The sequence below is a fragment of the Macaca thibetana genome, chromosome 15, assembly GCF_024542745.1.
Source record: "Macaca thibetana thibetana isolate TM-01 chromosome 15, ASM2454274v1, whole genome shotgun sequence".
NCBI lineage: Eukaryota > Metazoa > Chordata > Mammalia > Primates > Cercopithecidae > Macaca > Macaca thibetana.
In genome coordinates, this window is record NC_065592.1 from 80,449,722 (window position 1) to 80,466,104 (window position 16,383).

A 16,383-nucleotide genomic window follows, 5' to 3' on the forward strand; every position below is an offset into this window, starting at 1 on the left:
TCAAATTCCTGCGAAATTCTTCAACTTGAAAATTGCAAGGAAAACAAAAGAGATGCAGGATCTGTAGATTAAAAGTATCTTCAGAGACATATCAACCAATAGTAGTGTGTGGACCTTATTTGGATACCAATTTTAAAAAGCAAGCATTGAAAATATATCATTAGTGCAATAATTGAAAATTTGATCAGTGACTGAATATTTGTGACTGAATATTTGATGATATTAAGAAATTACAGTTAATTTTAAAGTATGACAATGGTATTGTGATGGTTAAAAACAAAGCCCTTATCTTTTAAGATGCAGACTAAAATGAAATATGATGTATGAGATTTACTTCAAAATAATACTTATTGATGTAAACCTATGCAAGGAACTGAGAAGTGTGACAGCAGTGTGACAGCTGGTGCAGTCAGGGTGGACAGTCCCCTGGGCTCCCTTTATTATTTATTTATTTATTTTAAGACAGAGTCTCACTCTGTTGCCCAGGCTGCAGTGCAGTGGCATGATCTCGGCTCACTGCAACCTCCACTTCCCAGGTCCCGAGTAGCTGGGATTACAGGCACCTGCCACCATGCACAGCTAATTTTTTTGTATTTTTAGTAGAGACGGAGTTTCACCATGTTGGCCAGGCTGGTCTTGAACTCCTGACCTCAAGTGATCTGCCTGCCTCGGCCTCCCAAAGTGCTGGGATTACAGGCACCCACCACCAGGCCTGGCTAATTTTTGTGTTTTTGGTAGAGATGGGGTTTCGCCACGTTGGGCCAGGCTGGTCTTGACCTCTTGACCTCAGGTGATCTGCCTGGGCTTCCCTTTAAATGGGTGCAGTGCAGCAGAGTGCATGGGCAAGAGGAAGTGCCAGAAACAGGAAGTGGGTAAGGCAATTGGCATTAGGATTGTTAGGGGAATAAATACCTTGGTATCTATTGGAAAGCTGTGACAACTGACCCAAGAAAGACATGGATGGAATCTGGCCTGGGAACCTTTTATAAGGATCCTTGATGGGAGCGGTTGTTCATTACGATTGGCCTTAGTTTGCCTCCTCTTCTAGAACACATTACTCTGGGAATCCCTCTGTGGTAGATAATGCAAGGTAATGCTGCCTTCGGTGTAGGTTGCATCTACTAAACATTCTGATTTGGTGACATTTAAAAGAAAGAGGTTTCACAGTCAGTTATTCCTCCCATCCTATCAGAACAATGTGCTCTCTGAAAACATGGTGTGCTCCAGAGAATACAATGAGCATCCTTGGCCACATGGGAATGAGAAGTGGGTCTGGGAAGATGGTCCAAGACTACGGCTGGACAAGAAACAGCTGATGGCCAGCTTGCCAATTACCTCAGCAGAATGCATGGAGTAGTTGGGTGGCAATTTTTCCAAGGCAACTGGGAGACAGTAGGATCCAGTTTGAAGACGTTCATTTAAGAGAATTGGCAGCCACTGAAACAGATGATATAAATAATAACGTGGTATTTATTACAGAATATAATTCTGGCAATTTATCTAGCTCACAATAATCAAATGCAACTAAACAATGATTAGATATTGACCAGTACTCTTTTTGGCAGTAATTTCTGTCCAGTTCTTTGCATTTTAAATCTCTGAGAGCTCCTGAAATGGTAATATTGATGATTTATTGCTTTCGGAGCTAAAGCAGTAGCATTTTTCTCTGTAGCCAATGTTTGTGTGTGTCTGAACAACATCAATGTTTATTTTACCTGTTATATTTTTTAAGGAAAAAATTGTTTCTTCTTGGGGGCAAAGCTAGTTCTATATGTGAAGCATGGATATTAAATTTGGAAACAGTGAACATTGCAACGCTTTTTAAAAAACAAATGAGTATTCTTTCAACATCTGCCACCCACTAGCTTTCCATTCCTGAAATTTGACATTTGCTAAGGCAAATCATTTCTGCCTCTTGCTATAATGTGGCTTAGCATGTTTTGCTACTTCTGACAGGAAAAAATCAAGTGAATAGAATTTGGTTGTTTATCTCTGCAGGGACCTCAGATGCACCAACAACTGCAGTGTGAGTCAGCAGGCTGGAAACAACTCACTGAATATCCCAGGAGAGTTTCCACGGAGGCTCCTTGCTTTTGCTGACAGCTGATATGGTAAAAGGTGAACAGGAGGTGGTGATTTACTGTGAGCTTAGCGGGGAGCTTAATTTTCACTTCTTCATAGAAGTCAGGAGACCTGTTTCAAAAGCACATTATACACAAATAACTTCTCTGATTGTAAAACGCCACAGCCCCTTTGCTCCTCAGAATTTGCCTGGTGTTTTGCTTCTCATTTTACATTACTCTGCTCTGAAGTTGGAAGTCCCTGAGACCAAGCTTATGTTATTAGATACACTTTCCTTACATAAAACTGTTCATGAACTAAAGGCTTTGTCAGGAAAAAACAAAAACAAACAAACAAACAAAAACTCCCCCACACACAATGGAAAATTCCAACAACTTAATTTGAAGAAAGGATGAGGTCTGGACTCCTGCTGTGACCTCCTTTTCCATCTCTACCCAAGGAACAGAGCCTAGCACCTGGCTGCACTCATCAAAGAGTAGAAGCAAATGAATGAGGCAGGAGGAAAAAGGAACCTGATTTAACTGAATTATGAAGCTCTAGATGCTTACGAGGGTTTCATGTACATTACCTCACTTAATCCTCATCCCAACCCCAGAACATGCTTAAATGAAGGACTTAAATAGGCCCAGGTTATCAAATCCAATTCTGTCCGACACTGTGCAGATGTCCCTCCCTTCCCTGTGGAACATGAATAACAGTGTAGGCATTATCCCATGACTCCATTTGCCAGTGGAATAATGAGTGTTCCATTTCTCCTTTGGTCAGCCTAGGCAGGCAGTGGGGCAGGTGTCAAGTGGAGCGGACAGGGACACAGGGCAAGCGGGGCTGGACTGTGCTTCTGGCCCCCTCCACTGTCTCAAAGCAAGTTAGGAAACGTGTTTCCTTAATTAATGTAATACAGCCTCTTTGCATCATACTAGAATAGAAGCTTCCAGAAAAGTCAAAACTATATTGGATTCTTGAAGACACGTTCTTCTCTCAGTCTTGGTTAATGGCATGGATTTCCTTTGCCCCTCAGTTCCTGAATTATACAAATAGTTACGAGGAACCACCCAGGGGACTTGGAAAAACCAGGAGATGATGAAAGCATCTTGGCGTATATTGAGAATGCTGAAATAGACTTACTTATTATGGTATGTAACGGCTGTGTACACTTCCTGCAGAAATTCAGGCCCGCTGGACTTTCCAAAGATGACCTGTTCACCAGTATAGAAAGGATCAAATTATCAGTAACATTTGGGTACATCAAATTGACTATCATCAGGCCAACAGGATGTTCTGGTATCAAAGAGCTGCATTTTGTACAATTAAGAGTGCTGGGTTGGCCAGGAGCAGTGGCTCACACCTGCAATCTCAGCACTCTGGGAGGTCGGCATGGGAGAATGGCTTGAGCCCAGGAGTTGGAGACCAGCCTGGCAACATGGCGAAGCCTCATCTCAAAAAAAAAAAAAAAAACAGAATTTAGCCAGGCATGGTGGCATATGCATATAGTCCCTGCTACTTGGGGGGCTGAGGCAGGAGGATCGCTTGAGCCTAGGAGGCAGAGGTTGCAGTAAGCTGAGATTGCACCATTGCACTCCAGCCTGGGCAACATGAGATCCTGTCTCAAAAAGAAAAAAAAAAAAAAAGTGCTGGGTCTACAACTGTCCCGAGCACACAGTGCAGAGGAACTGGATATGAAGGGTGAAACGAGGTTCCAAGGGGCTATATTAGTGACCAAGGGCCACAGGTTTGTGAGATTATAAAACCAGTACTCTCTCCACTCTGCCTCACTGCCTAGAGGTCTATCCAACAGGCCAAAGTTACATACTTTCGCCTTGAGTGAGAAATCCGCAGTCCAGGTTCTTCTCTCTCCAAACATATAGACCTAGTCACTTAGGTGATTTGAATCTCTACTGCCTTATCCACATGTGTGCCATTTAGAAAAAGATACCTCCTTGGGCCTGAAGCATTACGAACAAGTGCACTTACCTTTGTGCAGAGAAAAAAGCTCTTTCCTCTAGATGCAGTAATCCCAACACCAGAACCCAGGGTTCAGTGAATGAAGAACAGACTGGATTTTAGCCCACAGTCACCCTTGGCTGGGCATCCTGGCTGCCACAGGATCTGCACAAGCATACTGGGTACTCCTGGCAGCGTCATGCCAGGGGTCTGAGCAGAGAGGACTAAGAGGACCCCACCACTGTCTCAAGACACCTTGCATTGGGAAGACAGGCGGGACATTAGGAGAAAGGTTTTTTTTTTTTTTTTTTTTTTTTTTGAGACGAAGTCTCGCTGTGTCTCCCAGGCTGGAGTGCAGTGGCGCGATCTCGGCTCACTGCAAACTCCGCCTCCTGGGTTTACGCCATTCTCTGCCTCAGCCTCCCGAGTAGCTGGGACTACAGGCGCCCGCCACCTCGCCCGGCTAGTTTTTTGTATTTTTAGTAGAGACGGGGTTTCACCATGTTAGCCAGGATAGTCTCGATCTCTTGACCTCGTGATCCACCCGCCTTGGCCTCCCAAAGTGCTGGGATTACAGGCTTGAGCCACCGCGCCCGGCCGGTTTTTTCTTTTTTCTTTTTCTTTTTCTTTTTTAGAAAGGCATATTAACTGAGTGCGGTGGCTCACGCCTATAATCCCAGCACTTTAGGAGGCTGAGGCGTGTGGATCAGCTGAGGTCAGGAGTATGAGACCACCCTGGCCAACATGGTGAAACCCCATCTCTACTAAAAATACAAAATTAGCTGGGTGTGGTGGCACGTGTCTGTAATCCCAGCTACTTGGAAGGCTGAGGCAGGAGAATCGCTTGAACTTGGGAGGCGGAGGTTGCAGCCATTGCACTTCAGCCTGGGCAAAAAGAGTGAAACTCCGTCTCAAAAAAAAAGAAAAAAAGAAAGAAAGTTATATTAACTGAATTCTATGACTGACAGGAAATAGTAATAGCTAACCACCATCTCACTTAGTAGGAGATGGTTTAAAAAGTATAAATTCTGGTATTTTAAGTTCCTTGGAGCTCACTCCATTTACATACACATATATATACATATATATATAAAATTTGATTTATATTTTGCCTCAGGACAAAGATCCACTCCTAGAAGGTGTGGAGGTGGCGTGTGTTTATAATTACTAGGCAGTACTTTGTATTTATTAGCACTGTGGTCCGAGGCTTGGGTAAGTGTGTAACACAGTGTGCGTACAACACAGTGTGTACAGTGTGTGCACGGAAGACACTGAGCAAACATGGTGCACATGTTGAGCCATCTCTTTACTTTGTATGCCTTTAGAGTGGGGTAGTCCTATGGGCGGTATGGAAAGACTTTATGATTTTTTTTAATCCTCTAAAATGATCTGTATGTTCCAAGTTCACTACAGAGTAAGTTGAGAAAGAGATTGTCAGGTAAGACTGACCCTGTTTCCCCATCGATATCCTGGGCACAGAAGCCCTTGCACATGCTGAGCAGTGTCGGCCTGCAATAGACGGACTCTGTACACTGATGAGTCCTGGACTTGGTGCCTGTGAATTGACGGGTGTGCAGCCCACCCTGATTTGAAGCAAATGTTCATTTCCCTCCTTACCGGCATCGCGCTGCTGGCATCTTCTCCACACATAAACTGGATCTTTATTGTAATGTTCCGGGCTGATGCTAGTTTGTTAACAAAGTTCAGCCTCTGTGGGTAGACATAGAGAAGATTTCTGGAAAAGAAGAGATACAGAATCAATGAAAAGGGTCTAGAATTTATTTTAACTAAGTTCTTCAGTGAATGCTGAGACTTCCATTCATGGGGTGCTTTTTCTAAAGAAGTTTTTCCTCTAAGAAGTCAATTATTATTGGAGGGAGTGAATTACTTGATTCTTCCTCTTCAGCTACAGTCATCTGAAAATAACCTCCATCGCTCTCTGTTTCGCTACAAGTAAAGACGTGTCTGCTGCAGCTTAGAAAGTCTTAATGTCTTGGAATGTGGAAATCTGCCTAGAGGTAATTGTATCTCTGATACACACATAAAGAAAGCAAAAAAGGTCCAGCTCGTTTTAAATAAAACTCATGGCCATCGATGATGGCCTAATGTTATTCTTCTCTTTTTTCCTTCCTAATCTTTATGTAGCAGTTTCCTTTTCTTACTGGCATGGCACTCGTATTGGCTTAGCTTTCTGTTCTTATTTAAGATGACAGCTCAAACCTCCAATTACTGTATAACAACAACAATATGAATAATATATCCATCCATTTGACAACTATAGGACAGGCACTAGGCTACCCAGTGCCTGGGTAACTTGCATATATTTTTCTTTCTATTTGCATTATTAGTAGTAGGTTCCACTAAAATGTAAGTTCCACAAGGCCAGGGGTTTTTCTCTGATGTTTCTGATTCACTGATGTATCTCCAACAGCTAGAATAGTGCCTGGGACATAGTAGTACTAAGTAACTATTTGTTGAATGAAGGAATGAGTGTATCCATAACTGATGAAGTATATTCCTGGCTTGAAGAAACAATAATGATACTAACATTTAAACAGGCCTTATCCTGAGTCAGGCCAATGTTCCAAATACTTCATATTTATTAATTTGTTTAATTCTCATAGCTATCCTATAGGGAGGTACTATTATCATTGTCATCATCCCCATGTCACAAGTGAGGAACAAACGAGATACAGAGATGTTAGGTAAGACACCCCCTATTATATAACTAAATGGCAGAGCTGGGAATTGAACCCAGACTGTCTAGTTCCAGAGTCATGCTCGTAACCACTGTATTCTCTCAGATAAGAGCCCTGACAAGCATGGCCTTTTCACACTGTGCTATCCTGACATCTCTCAGGGACAAGTTTGCCTTAATTGTCTAGGTGTTAACAGTGGCATGTCAACCTGCATTTCCCAGCCCATCTCACAGAGCCTTAGTGTTCTGCAAAGTGTTAACAAGTGTGTGGGGAAGGTGGGGGGTTAAGCAAAAGTGGTTGGGAAAGACCAGGGCGAAGCGAGATAAACAGGTTACTATGCACTGAGAATGCCTTAGAAGGAGAAAGACTCTTCTTTCCCCAAATGTTTTGACCTCAGAACTCCTTCCATTTATTTATCCTTTCATGGCACATTTTATGAATTTAACATTCTGAGAAATTACCTGGGAGAAACGTTGAGATAAACTTACTTAGTTACAGAAGAACATCCCACATCAAGGAAAGAAAAGTTAGGGCACAGGGATTCTCTACTCAAATTTCTTGCAAAATAGTGAATGCTCTCAGGTATTCGAGAGGAAAAATGGTAATTGGAACAATCAAGAACACACAGGAGCTGTTACATTGGATGTGCAAGTTCAAAGACCGTGGAGGCAAATAAATAGCATTCCTAGGTCTTATTTTACCCCCATCTCTCTATTTTGGGTGACTCCCCAGAGGCAGAATAGGGGTGGCCTGGTGCTGGGAGCGAGTCTGAGCTGCTGTACCCTGTGACTTTCTGGGTTGATATATGACAATACTCAATGAGCTTCAAATACCAGTGAGGTGTAGATGGTCTTCCCAGAAAAGTAGACGACAGGCCATGTCACACTAAAGGGATTAGCATAGAATTCTGGGGTGCTCAGGCCAGGAGGCACCTAGACTGAGCCCTAACTTTTAAAGATGAGACACATGATGAATGAGCCACAGAGCAGGTAGAGATCCAGTACAGTGCTGTTTCTACTCAACCATTGGCTGCCTTAGCAGCACTTCCCAAATCTTACTCTGTCTAAACTGAGGCAGCCTAAAACCCTGATGCAGGTGGATACGACTGAGCCGCTGATGCTGTCAGGAGTGGACGTGGATACAGTAAATGATGATGGCAGTTTACAGTTGGGGTGCAGGGATGTGTGTGGGGTGCAGACCCCTCTCTGCTTACTGTTCACTTCTGTTCATCTCCACTGCCACCAATCAAAAAAGCAGAGCTAATGTCTGTGGAGCGGTCGTATCAGAGAGGGGTAAAAGGTGTTCTCTCTGGAGGCAGAGAGCTGAGATTCAAATTCTGCTTTTGCTTCTTTTAGCTGCATGGCCTTTGGCAAGTTACTTAGCTTTTCCAAAGCTTATCCAAAGCATAATTGTGCCTACCTCAAAGGGCTGTGGTGAGCATTAATGAGCAACAACTGAAACCTAGAAGACTTCTTTGAAAAAAAAAAAAAAAGCCTTCTCTGAACAGATAAGTTTTATGACTAGCAGTAGACTTCTATTATTATCATTACTATAATAGAAGCGTGGCATATGCTTCTAAACGCATGATTTACGACAAATGATTTACTTCTGTACCTTATCAAGTACAAAGTCTGTAAACCTATAAATGTGAACATTGAAAACATACTGCAGTTACATGGCCCTCTAAAAACATAAATGATAGTTATTATGATAATTATTTCCTCCACACGGCTAGCAAGTCAGACCCACACTCCAACCTACCTTGTCCCTGTCTCTCCACTCCGAACCACCCTCATTCTCACCTGGACCCCTGCAACGCCTTCTCAATAGATCTTGACTTCTACACTTGCCTCTTACAATGTTCTTCATATATTGGTCAGAAGGATCTTTCAAAAATGTAAAATAAATTATGTCAGGCCCCTACAAGGGTTTCCCAAACTTTTTATCACGGGTCCTACATGACCTTGCCCTTGGCAATGGCTCTGACCTTATCTCTCACCATTCTCCCATGCTGGCCTTTTTTCAAAACCTAGAACATTCCAAACTTCTTCCTTCCTTCATGCCTCTGTTCCCCAGAGTGCTTCTCCATTCACTAAATGACTGGTTCTTCTCATCTTTGGAGTTAGCTCATATGTCATATCTTCTGAGGTCTTCCCTACCATTCTATTTAATTGGTCCATTCCACTTTCACATACACACTCCCTCTTTCATAATCATATGATTATCATATTCAGAGATGATTATGAAAGTCATGTGTGCCCATTTTTTTTTAACCTTGCATAACTTAGAAGTACATAAAAGTATAAAGAAAAGCATAGCAACCACCCACTATACCACTGCACTGAGGAGGATCACTGTTAAGACTTTAACACATTTCCATTTAGCCTTTTCCCCTCTACACATGAAACTTTTTTTTTTTTTTTCCAATTTTTGAGACAGGACAGGATCTCACTCTGTTGTCCAGGCTGGAGTGCAGTGGTGTGATCATGGCTTACTGCAGCCTTGACCTCCTGGGCTCCAGTGATCCTCCAGCCTCAGCCGCCCAAGTAGCTACAATAGTAGGCATGCATCAGGACACCTGGGTAATTTTTAAATTTTTTGTAGAGACAGGGTCTCACTATGGTGCCCAGGCTGGTCTTGAACTCCTGGCCTTCAGTGATACTCCTGCCTTGGCCTCCCACAGTACTGGAATTATAGGCGTAAGTCACTATGCCCGGCCACATTAAACATTTTTGTCATACTGTATGTACAAAGCTTTATCTTTTCTTATGCCACCAAATATTGTTCAGTTATGACCATTTCACCAATGTGACTGTTTTCAATAAACATGATTTTAATGGGTGCATATCATTGCATGTTGTGAATATGCCATAATTTACACTGGTCTCCTCTAAAAATAAGTGTTTAGGTTATTTCCTTGTTTCAGTTAGAAAGCTGTGGTGAACACTTTATATATCTTGCCCCTCTGCAGTGCAGCATACTTTTGGAAGAATCCCTTTATATTCTGTAATGCTTAGCTTCATCATCTTTGAATTAATTAAAAGACGCCAGTCAACCTTTCTTGAATGCTGTGTTTGAAGGCATAATGAGCCAAAGTTTGTGAAGGTGCTTTGAAGTAGCTGGATGAAAGGGACTGTGTAAATCATAACAGTAGTAGCCCTGCCAGACTGCTCTCACCACACTCGTCTCTTACATTCCAATACCAGGGCACCGCCACCCATTCCCGTGCACCCCCACCACTGCTCAGCAATTTTGCCCATTGCTTCCGAAGGGGTTGCTCACCCCTGTATCCGAACATCACCACCACAGATATTCAGTGTCCCGCGCCACATTGCCAGCACTCCCCACCGAGCACACAGCTGGAAGGAAACTCAAGATAATTTGGTCCAACATCCCATTTTCTGAAGGCCAGGAAACTAACTCCCAGGAAGGGTAAATGAGTTTGCCTGGAATTTCTTTTAAGGAGATGCATTTCCTAAGGGTCATCGTATTTCTAAATCAGTAAGAGTGCTAAGTAATATGTTTTGTTAAATCTGCATGCTTTTAAAGAAATGAATACAAAAGAATAATAATGTTTTCTTTTGGGAGGGAAGATCTGCCTGCGTGGCCAGTAACCCGGAGTCCAAGCCAGATAAGAATAATTATTAACGAACTGATAAACAGGCTCATATGCTTCATATGTGATCAATTAAGCATCTCATACTAGCCAGAGAATCATGTTATCTAAGTATTTCTGAGAGGACAGCCCATGACCTTAATAATTTGCCACTTGTTATGGCAAAGTTATTTTGAAAGTTTTCTAAGTAACTGAAGGTCCAGTGTCTGTGCCAGGCATTTAGTATAATCTTATCTTTCTCCAAATGTGGACAAAAGCGGTTTTCTTCAGTCACATATATCACCACATAGAGAACTGGGCATTTGATATTCATCAGCAATTTCCCCTCCAAGGCCCTGTCAGATGGCTTTTCTTGATTACAAACTATTTTGGAAACTCCAAATTCTTTCCACTGATTTAGCAACGAGCCCTCAACTTATTTTTAAACTGCTGTAATTGAGCAGCTCTGGGGTTAATCTGTGGAATCTGGTCATTTTTAGATCAAATTTTCAGCCAAACACTCTGCTCTTACCATCTTGGGACCATCTTCTATTTCCTTTGCTGAGAATAGGTTAACCAAGGGACCTGGAAATCATTCAAAGCCACAATGCAAAAACATCACTTTGGCTTCTCCCAAGTTTATCCTACTCTTTATCTGGTGCAAGGAAACAAACAGAGAAACCTGACCCTGTTACTTATTCCCCAGATGACATCAATGTGCTCTCCCATGGTCTTCTACAGCTTGGAGCTGAGCTCAAGGAGCAAGTGAGTTACAGCAAAAAGCACACGGGCCACCTGTTTAAGCAACTGGACACCTCGAACACCTCTTTAGCTGAGCTTCTAGGTCAGCCAGCAGGAGAGAAGGAAAGAGGGCTTTGAGAGGAGAGAGGAGCAGCTCAACAAGAGGGGTGAAGGCCCCCCTCAGCAGGCTGCTGAGCTCCAGTGTCAACTGGTTGCAGGGATGACCTACAGGGAGGGATTTAACGAGGAGCTGAAGTTGCTGGAGCAAAGTCGGAAGATGCAGCACTCTTCAAGGCAAATGGGCTTCCAGTGACAAAGGTGATGGATGATGTCATGGTGAGTCAATCATTACTGATCATTTGAGTTGGCCATTATTTTAACAGATTGGCAAATAGGTCATGGGAATAGGGTTCATGAAGTTGGGGTTATTTCTTCTGTGAAAAAGCCTGGTTAAGAAGAGTGGAGGTGCAAATAAACCTTCACAGTGCGAACGCGTATGCATTGGCCATTCCTGGTGATGGTAAGCTAAACCATGTTTTGAGTAAAAAACATTGTGTCACTGATTCCCACATCTGCCAAGGAGAACATGGAGGACCAATCAGTCATGTGATAAAGCCAGAATCCCAAGCCTTCTGTAATCTGATAATATTTTACTTACAGGGCCTTAAAAATCCCAAAGAGAGCCAGAGTATCATCGGTAGTTGTTTAAGGTCGAATAACCCTTGTTGCTTCTATTTCCTGGGTATCTCTTTGAAAGTGGGACTGAGATGAGCCAATACTCAGTGTATAATGTTGAGTGGAAATGCAGAAAATAAAATTTTATCTTTGACAGGGCTGTAAATATGCAAAAATTGAATATGCATGAAGGCTAGCAGCTAGAAGATGATGTGGGAAAGTGAAAAAAGTAGATTTTATTTTGAAATAAAATTGGTGCCAATTTTGGTTTTATTTTTGTTATTTCAATATGCAGGCCGAAACAAAGTAGTAATGTCAAATATACGCCTTTTTTAAAAAAGGAGGAAACAAAGAAAAAATATTTGCTGATTTTGTGGGCTGCATTGTGAATCTCAGTAGCACCTGTAATTTAAGTTTCTTTTATACCAGGGGAGATGGGATTTATGGAGACTTGTGATTAGATAATGGGTGGAAATGTCCTTCAAAAAATTGCAAAATGCTCTACAAATGTAAGGTGAACAAGTCAATTTCATCACCTGTAATAAAAGGGCTAGAGCCAAGTCTGAAATGCAATGATGCCTAAGAACTGCTTTGAAAACTACAAAATATGATACTAATTAAGATGATCTTCTTACCAGGATTGTGTGAACTAACTGAGTGCCTTTTAAAATGCAACTTTAAACACTCTGCAGGATTGTGAGATATTGTATGTTACCTGGGAAGTCAATCAATCTCTCCGAGATCCTCTCTTCATTTTTCCATTTCTCTCAGTCTGTGTCTTTAATTTGTGTATTTCTCTCTGCCTCTCTTTCAGTCTCTCCCAGACTCTATATATCTCTCTGATTAACATTCCCCTGCCTTCCTCTCTCACAGCCTCTTTTTTTTTTTTTTTGGAGATAGAGTCTATGCTCTTTCGCTTGGGCTGGAGTGCAGTGGCGTGATCACAGCTCACCGCAGCCTCAACTTTCTGGGCTCAAGCAATCCTCCACCTCAGCCTCCTAAGTTTCTGGGACTACAGGTGCAAGCCACCACAATGCCTGACTAATTTTTTTTTTGCTTTTTGTAGAGGTGAAATCTTCCCATGTTACCCAGGCCGGTCTCGAACTCGTGGGCTCAAGTGGTCCTTATGCCTGGGCCTCCCAAAGCGCTAAGATTACAAGCCCAAGCCTCCATTCCTCCAGTTCCATTTAGTCACTGAAATCCATTTGCTTATCAGTTACTGAGTGACAATTTCCTATTCTGAGCTGAGGTTGAGGTTTTGGCAGGGCCATTGAAGCTCTCAGGATGACAAACACTGCACCTAGGATCGATGAACAACTTAGGATTCCACAAAAAGTTATTGGTTCTAAAAATATGAAAAGTAAAACCTCAAAACCAAAATTAATAAATTTTTAATTAAATGCTTATCAAATACAAAGGTTTTCAGTTAGCCAATGGCAACTCTTCTGAGTTTAATCTGAAGGCGAAAGTTTTTTCCTGCTACTTTGCAGATTGTTATAAAATTATATAGAAAATATACATAATACAGGAGGCAGTAGGTACATCTTAATATGTTTTAAATAACATGTGGTCTGCTGCTTCCAGCTTAGGGAAATCTTAAAAATGCCTTGGGTATGGATATTTGGGGGAAGGTATAAAATACCAAAAAAATTGGTGTTTCTATTTTATTCTTTTTTTTTTTTTTTTTTGAGATGGAGTCTTGCTCTGTTGCCCAGGCTGGAGTGCAGTGGCGTGATCTCGGCTAACTGCAACCTCCACCTCCCAGCTTCAAGCAATTCTCCTGCCTCAGCCTCCCAAGTAGCTGGGACTACAGGAGCACACCACCAGGCCTGGCTAATTTTTATATTTTTAGTAGAGACAGGGTTTCACCATGTTGACCAGGCTGGTCTTGAACTCCTGACCTCAAGTGATCCGCCCACCTTGGCCTCCCAAAATGTTGAGATTACAGGCATTAGCCACCGTACCTGGCCTATTGTATTCATTCTTTAATAGCTTGAAACACAAGCATTGGTTTGATAGCAAACTACTAGCAACATGCAATTCTGATATACCACCACTGAAACAGATTCATACATAAAAAGCTCTGTTTTTCTAAATAAGCTCTTTCAGCCAAACAATTTTGGAAATTTCAAAGTAATTTCTTTTTCTTTATTTGTGTTTTAAAATTCACCCTCTGTAGTTTTTATTTTATTTTATTTTATTTATTTTTATTTTTTTTTTGCAAAGACAGAGCCAAAAAATTGATGACCTATTTACTGAAGTGGAAATGCAGCAAAGCCAACTGTATGAACAAAGATGCTGGCATTCAAAAACTACCGGAAAAGGTTGGTGCTTTTTACTCTCTATAGCAATTTGTTGTAAACAGACTGATTCCATCAGAGTGAACTTCAAATGCCTACTAATGTCAGTAATATCTTCTGATTATCTGGTGTCTTTTATTCAAGGATTCAGAATGAAATTGCAAATCTAGATACATTATTTTAAGATACTTATGAAAGGAAAAGAGTTGAGGAGATGATTTTAATTTATCATTCATATTTCACTGCCAGCAAAATCTATTTTAAATGTAACAATAAAAAATAGCTAACATTATTTCATTCTTACTCTATGAAGGCACTGTTACAAGCATCTATGACAGGTACTACTATTAGTCTCATTCAGAAAACGATTAAACTGAGATGCGAGGAGAATGCATTAACTTGTACCAGGTAAGACAGCAGCAGGTGGCATAGCATGATTCAAATCCAGGTGCTCTGAAGTAAACAATCTCTCTGGTCAACAATTAGACTCACCAGAACTTTATTGTAATGTAGTCTTATAATATTTACAAGGGCTAAAGAGCTAAAGGGATGTTACTCCAAATAAACTATGAGGTTTTTTTGAGTGAGCTAAACTTTTACTACTCAAAGGGCAGTCCAGGGAGTAGCAGCATCAACGTCAGCATCAGCATCAGCATAGCATTGCCTGGAAGCCAGTTAGAAATGCACCATGGAGGCCGGGCGTGGTGGCTCAAGCCTGTAATCCAGCACTTTGGGAGGCTGAGACGGGCAGATCACGAGGTCAGGAGATCGAGAGCATCCTGGCTAACACGGTGAAACCCCGTCTCTACTAAAAAAAAAATACAAAAAACTAGCCGGGTGAGGTGGCGGGCGCCTGTAGTCCCAGCTACTCAGGAGGCTGAGGCAGGAGAATGGCGTAAATCTGGGAGGCGGAGCTTGCAGTGAGCTGAGATTCAGCCACTGCACTCCAGCCTGGGCGACAGAGCGAGACTCCGTCTCAAAAAAAAAAAGAAAAAAAAAAAGAAATGCACCATGGACCTGCTAGATCAGAACCTACATTTTAACATGCACCAGGTGTCTCAAATGTACATTCCAGTTTGAGAAGCACTGATCCAAGAGAACTGATTTGTTTTTAAATTGGCAGACATATGAATCTTATTGTTGTGATTCCCTTTTTTGCTTGGCTGCTAGGCAGCTCAAATTTGCAGGTGTTTTTGTTGCTGTTGTTGTTGTTGTTTCTCTTTGAGATGGAGTCTTCCTCTGTCACCCAGGCTGGAGTGCAATGGCGCGATCTCAGCTCACTGCAACCTCCACTTCCTGGGTTCACGCCATTCTCCTGCTTCAGCCTCCTAAGTAGCTGGGACTACAGGTGCATGCTACCACATCTGGCTAATTTTTGTATTTTTAGTAGAGACAGGGTTTCACCATGTTGGCCAGGTTGGTCTTGAACTCCTGACCTCAAGTGATCTGCCTACCTCAGCCTACCAAACTGCTGGGATTACAGGCATGAGCCACTGTGCCTGGCCTGCAGGTGATTTTTAAAGGAACCGTCAAAGGACTTACGAAACATTCTGTGTACATATTAACCGCATACACATTTACATTTATTTCTCTCTCATTTTCCTTTCACTCAGAAATTTTATACCTTATTATATAATCTCCATAACTGCCTTAGACACTTTTTAGAATGGGAAGGAGTTGAGCACAGTGGCGCAGGCCTATAATCCCAGCACTTTGGGAGGTCAAGGCAGGAGGACTGTTTGAGCCCAGGAGTTCGAGACTAGCCTGGGGAACATAGTGAGACCCCATCTGTACAAAAGAATTTTTTTTTTTTTACTTAGCCAGGCATGGTGGTGTGTGCCTGTAATCCCAGCTACTCAGAAGGCTGAGGCTGGAGGATCACTTGAGCCCACGAGTTCAAGGCTGCAGTGAGCTATGATCATGCCACTGCACTCCAGCCTAGGTGACAGAATGAGACCCTGTCTCAAGAAATAAGTAAGTAAATAAATAAATAGAAATTTATGAGCCTTCTCTTTCTATTTATTTGCTGTGTCCTGTCTTGTCATTCTGTGGCCACGGCCTCATGCCATTATTTGTGTTTATTCCTGTTTCCAATGTTTTAGGTTAGATCAAAGTGCAAATTCACAAAGGAACCAGTGAAAAATGAAAACAGAAGGAAAACTCCTGATGTGTAGGGTGAAGAGAACATTCTGTCTTCAGAAATCAGAGCGAGAAAAATGGAAGGTGAAACATGTTCCAGGGCACCAGTCAGAGCCCCACAAGGCTGTCTGCCCTAGGAAATGGTGCAAGATTAGAAGGAGGCACTGGGGGTATTATCGCAAGCAGCAGCTTGCCCCTTAGTAACCCCTGT

General features: G+C 42.2%; 2 protein-coding genes across 10 annotated transcripts in view; one reads left to right on the forward strand and one right to left on the reverse strand.

The window, feature by feature from the left end:
- LOC126937902 (putative COBW domain-containing protein 7) overlaps positions 1 to 16,383 on the forward strand; it is a 952,477-nt gene that overhangs the window by 713,446 nt on the left and 222,648 nt on the right. The window lies entirely within an intron of this gene.
- DOCK8 (dedicator of cytokinesis 8) overlaps positions 1 to 16,383 on the reverse strand; it is a 240,779-nt gene that overhangs the window by 92,034 nt on the left and 132,362 nt on the right. For all 9 annotated transcript variants that reach the window (XM_050761724.1, XM_050761731.1, XM_050761732.1 and 6 more), the window contains 4 exons: positions 5,641 to 5,758; positions 3,208 to 3,278; positions 2,055 to 2,193; positions 1,336 to 1,437 (listed from right to left, as the gene is read on the reverse strand). In XM_050761724.1, the coding sequence (XP_050617681.1) occupies positions 1,336 to 1,437; positions 2,055 to 2,193; positions 3,208 to 3,278; positions 5,641 to 5,758 (430 nt within the window). The remainder of the gene's footprint in view (positions 1 to 1,335; positions 1,438 to 2,054; positions 2,194 to 3,207; positions 3,279 to 5,640; positions 5,759 to 16,383) is intronic.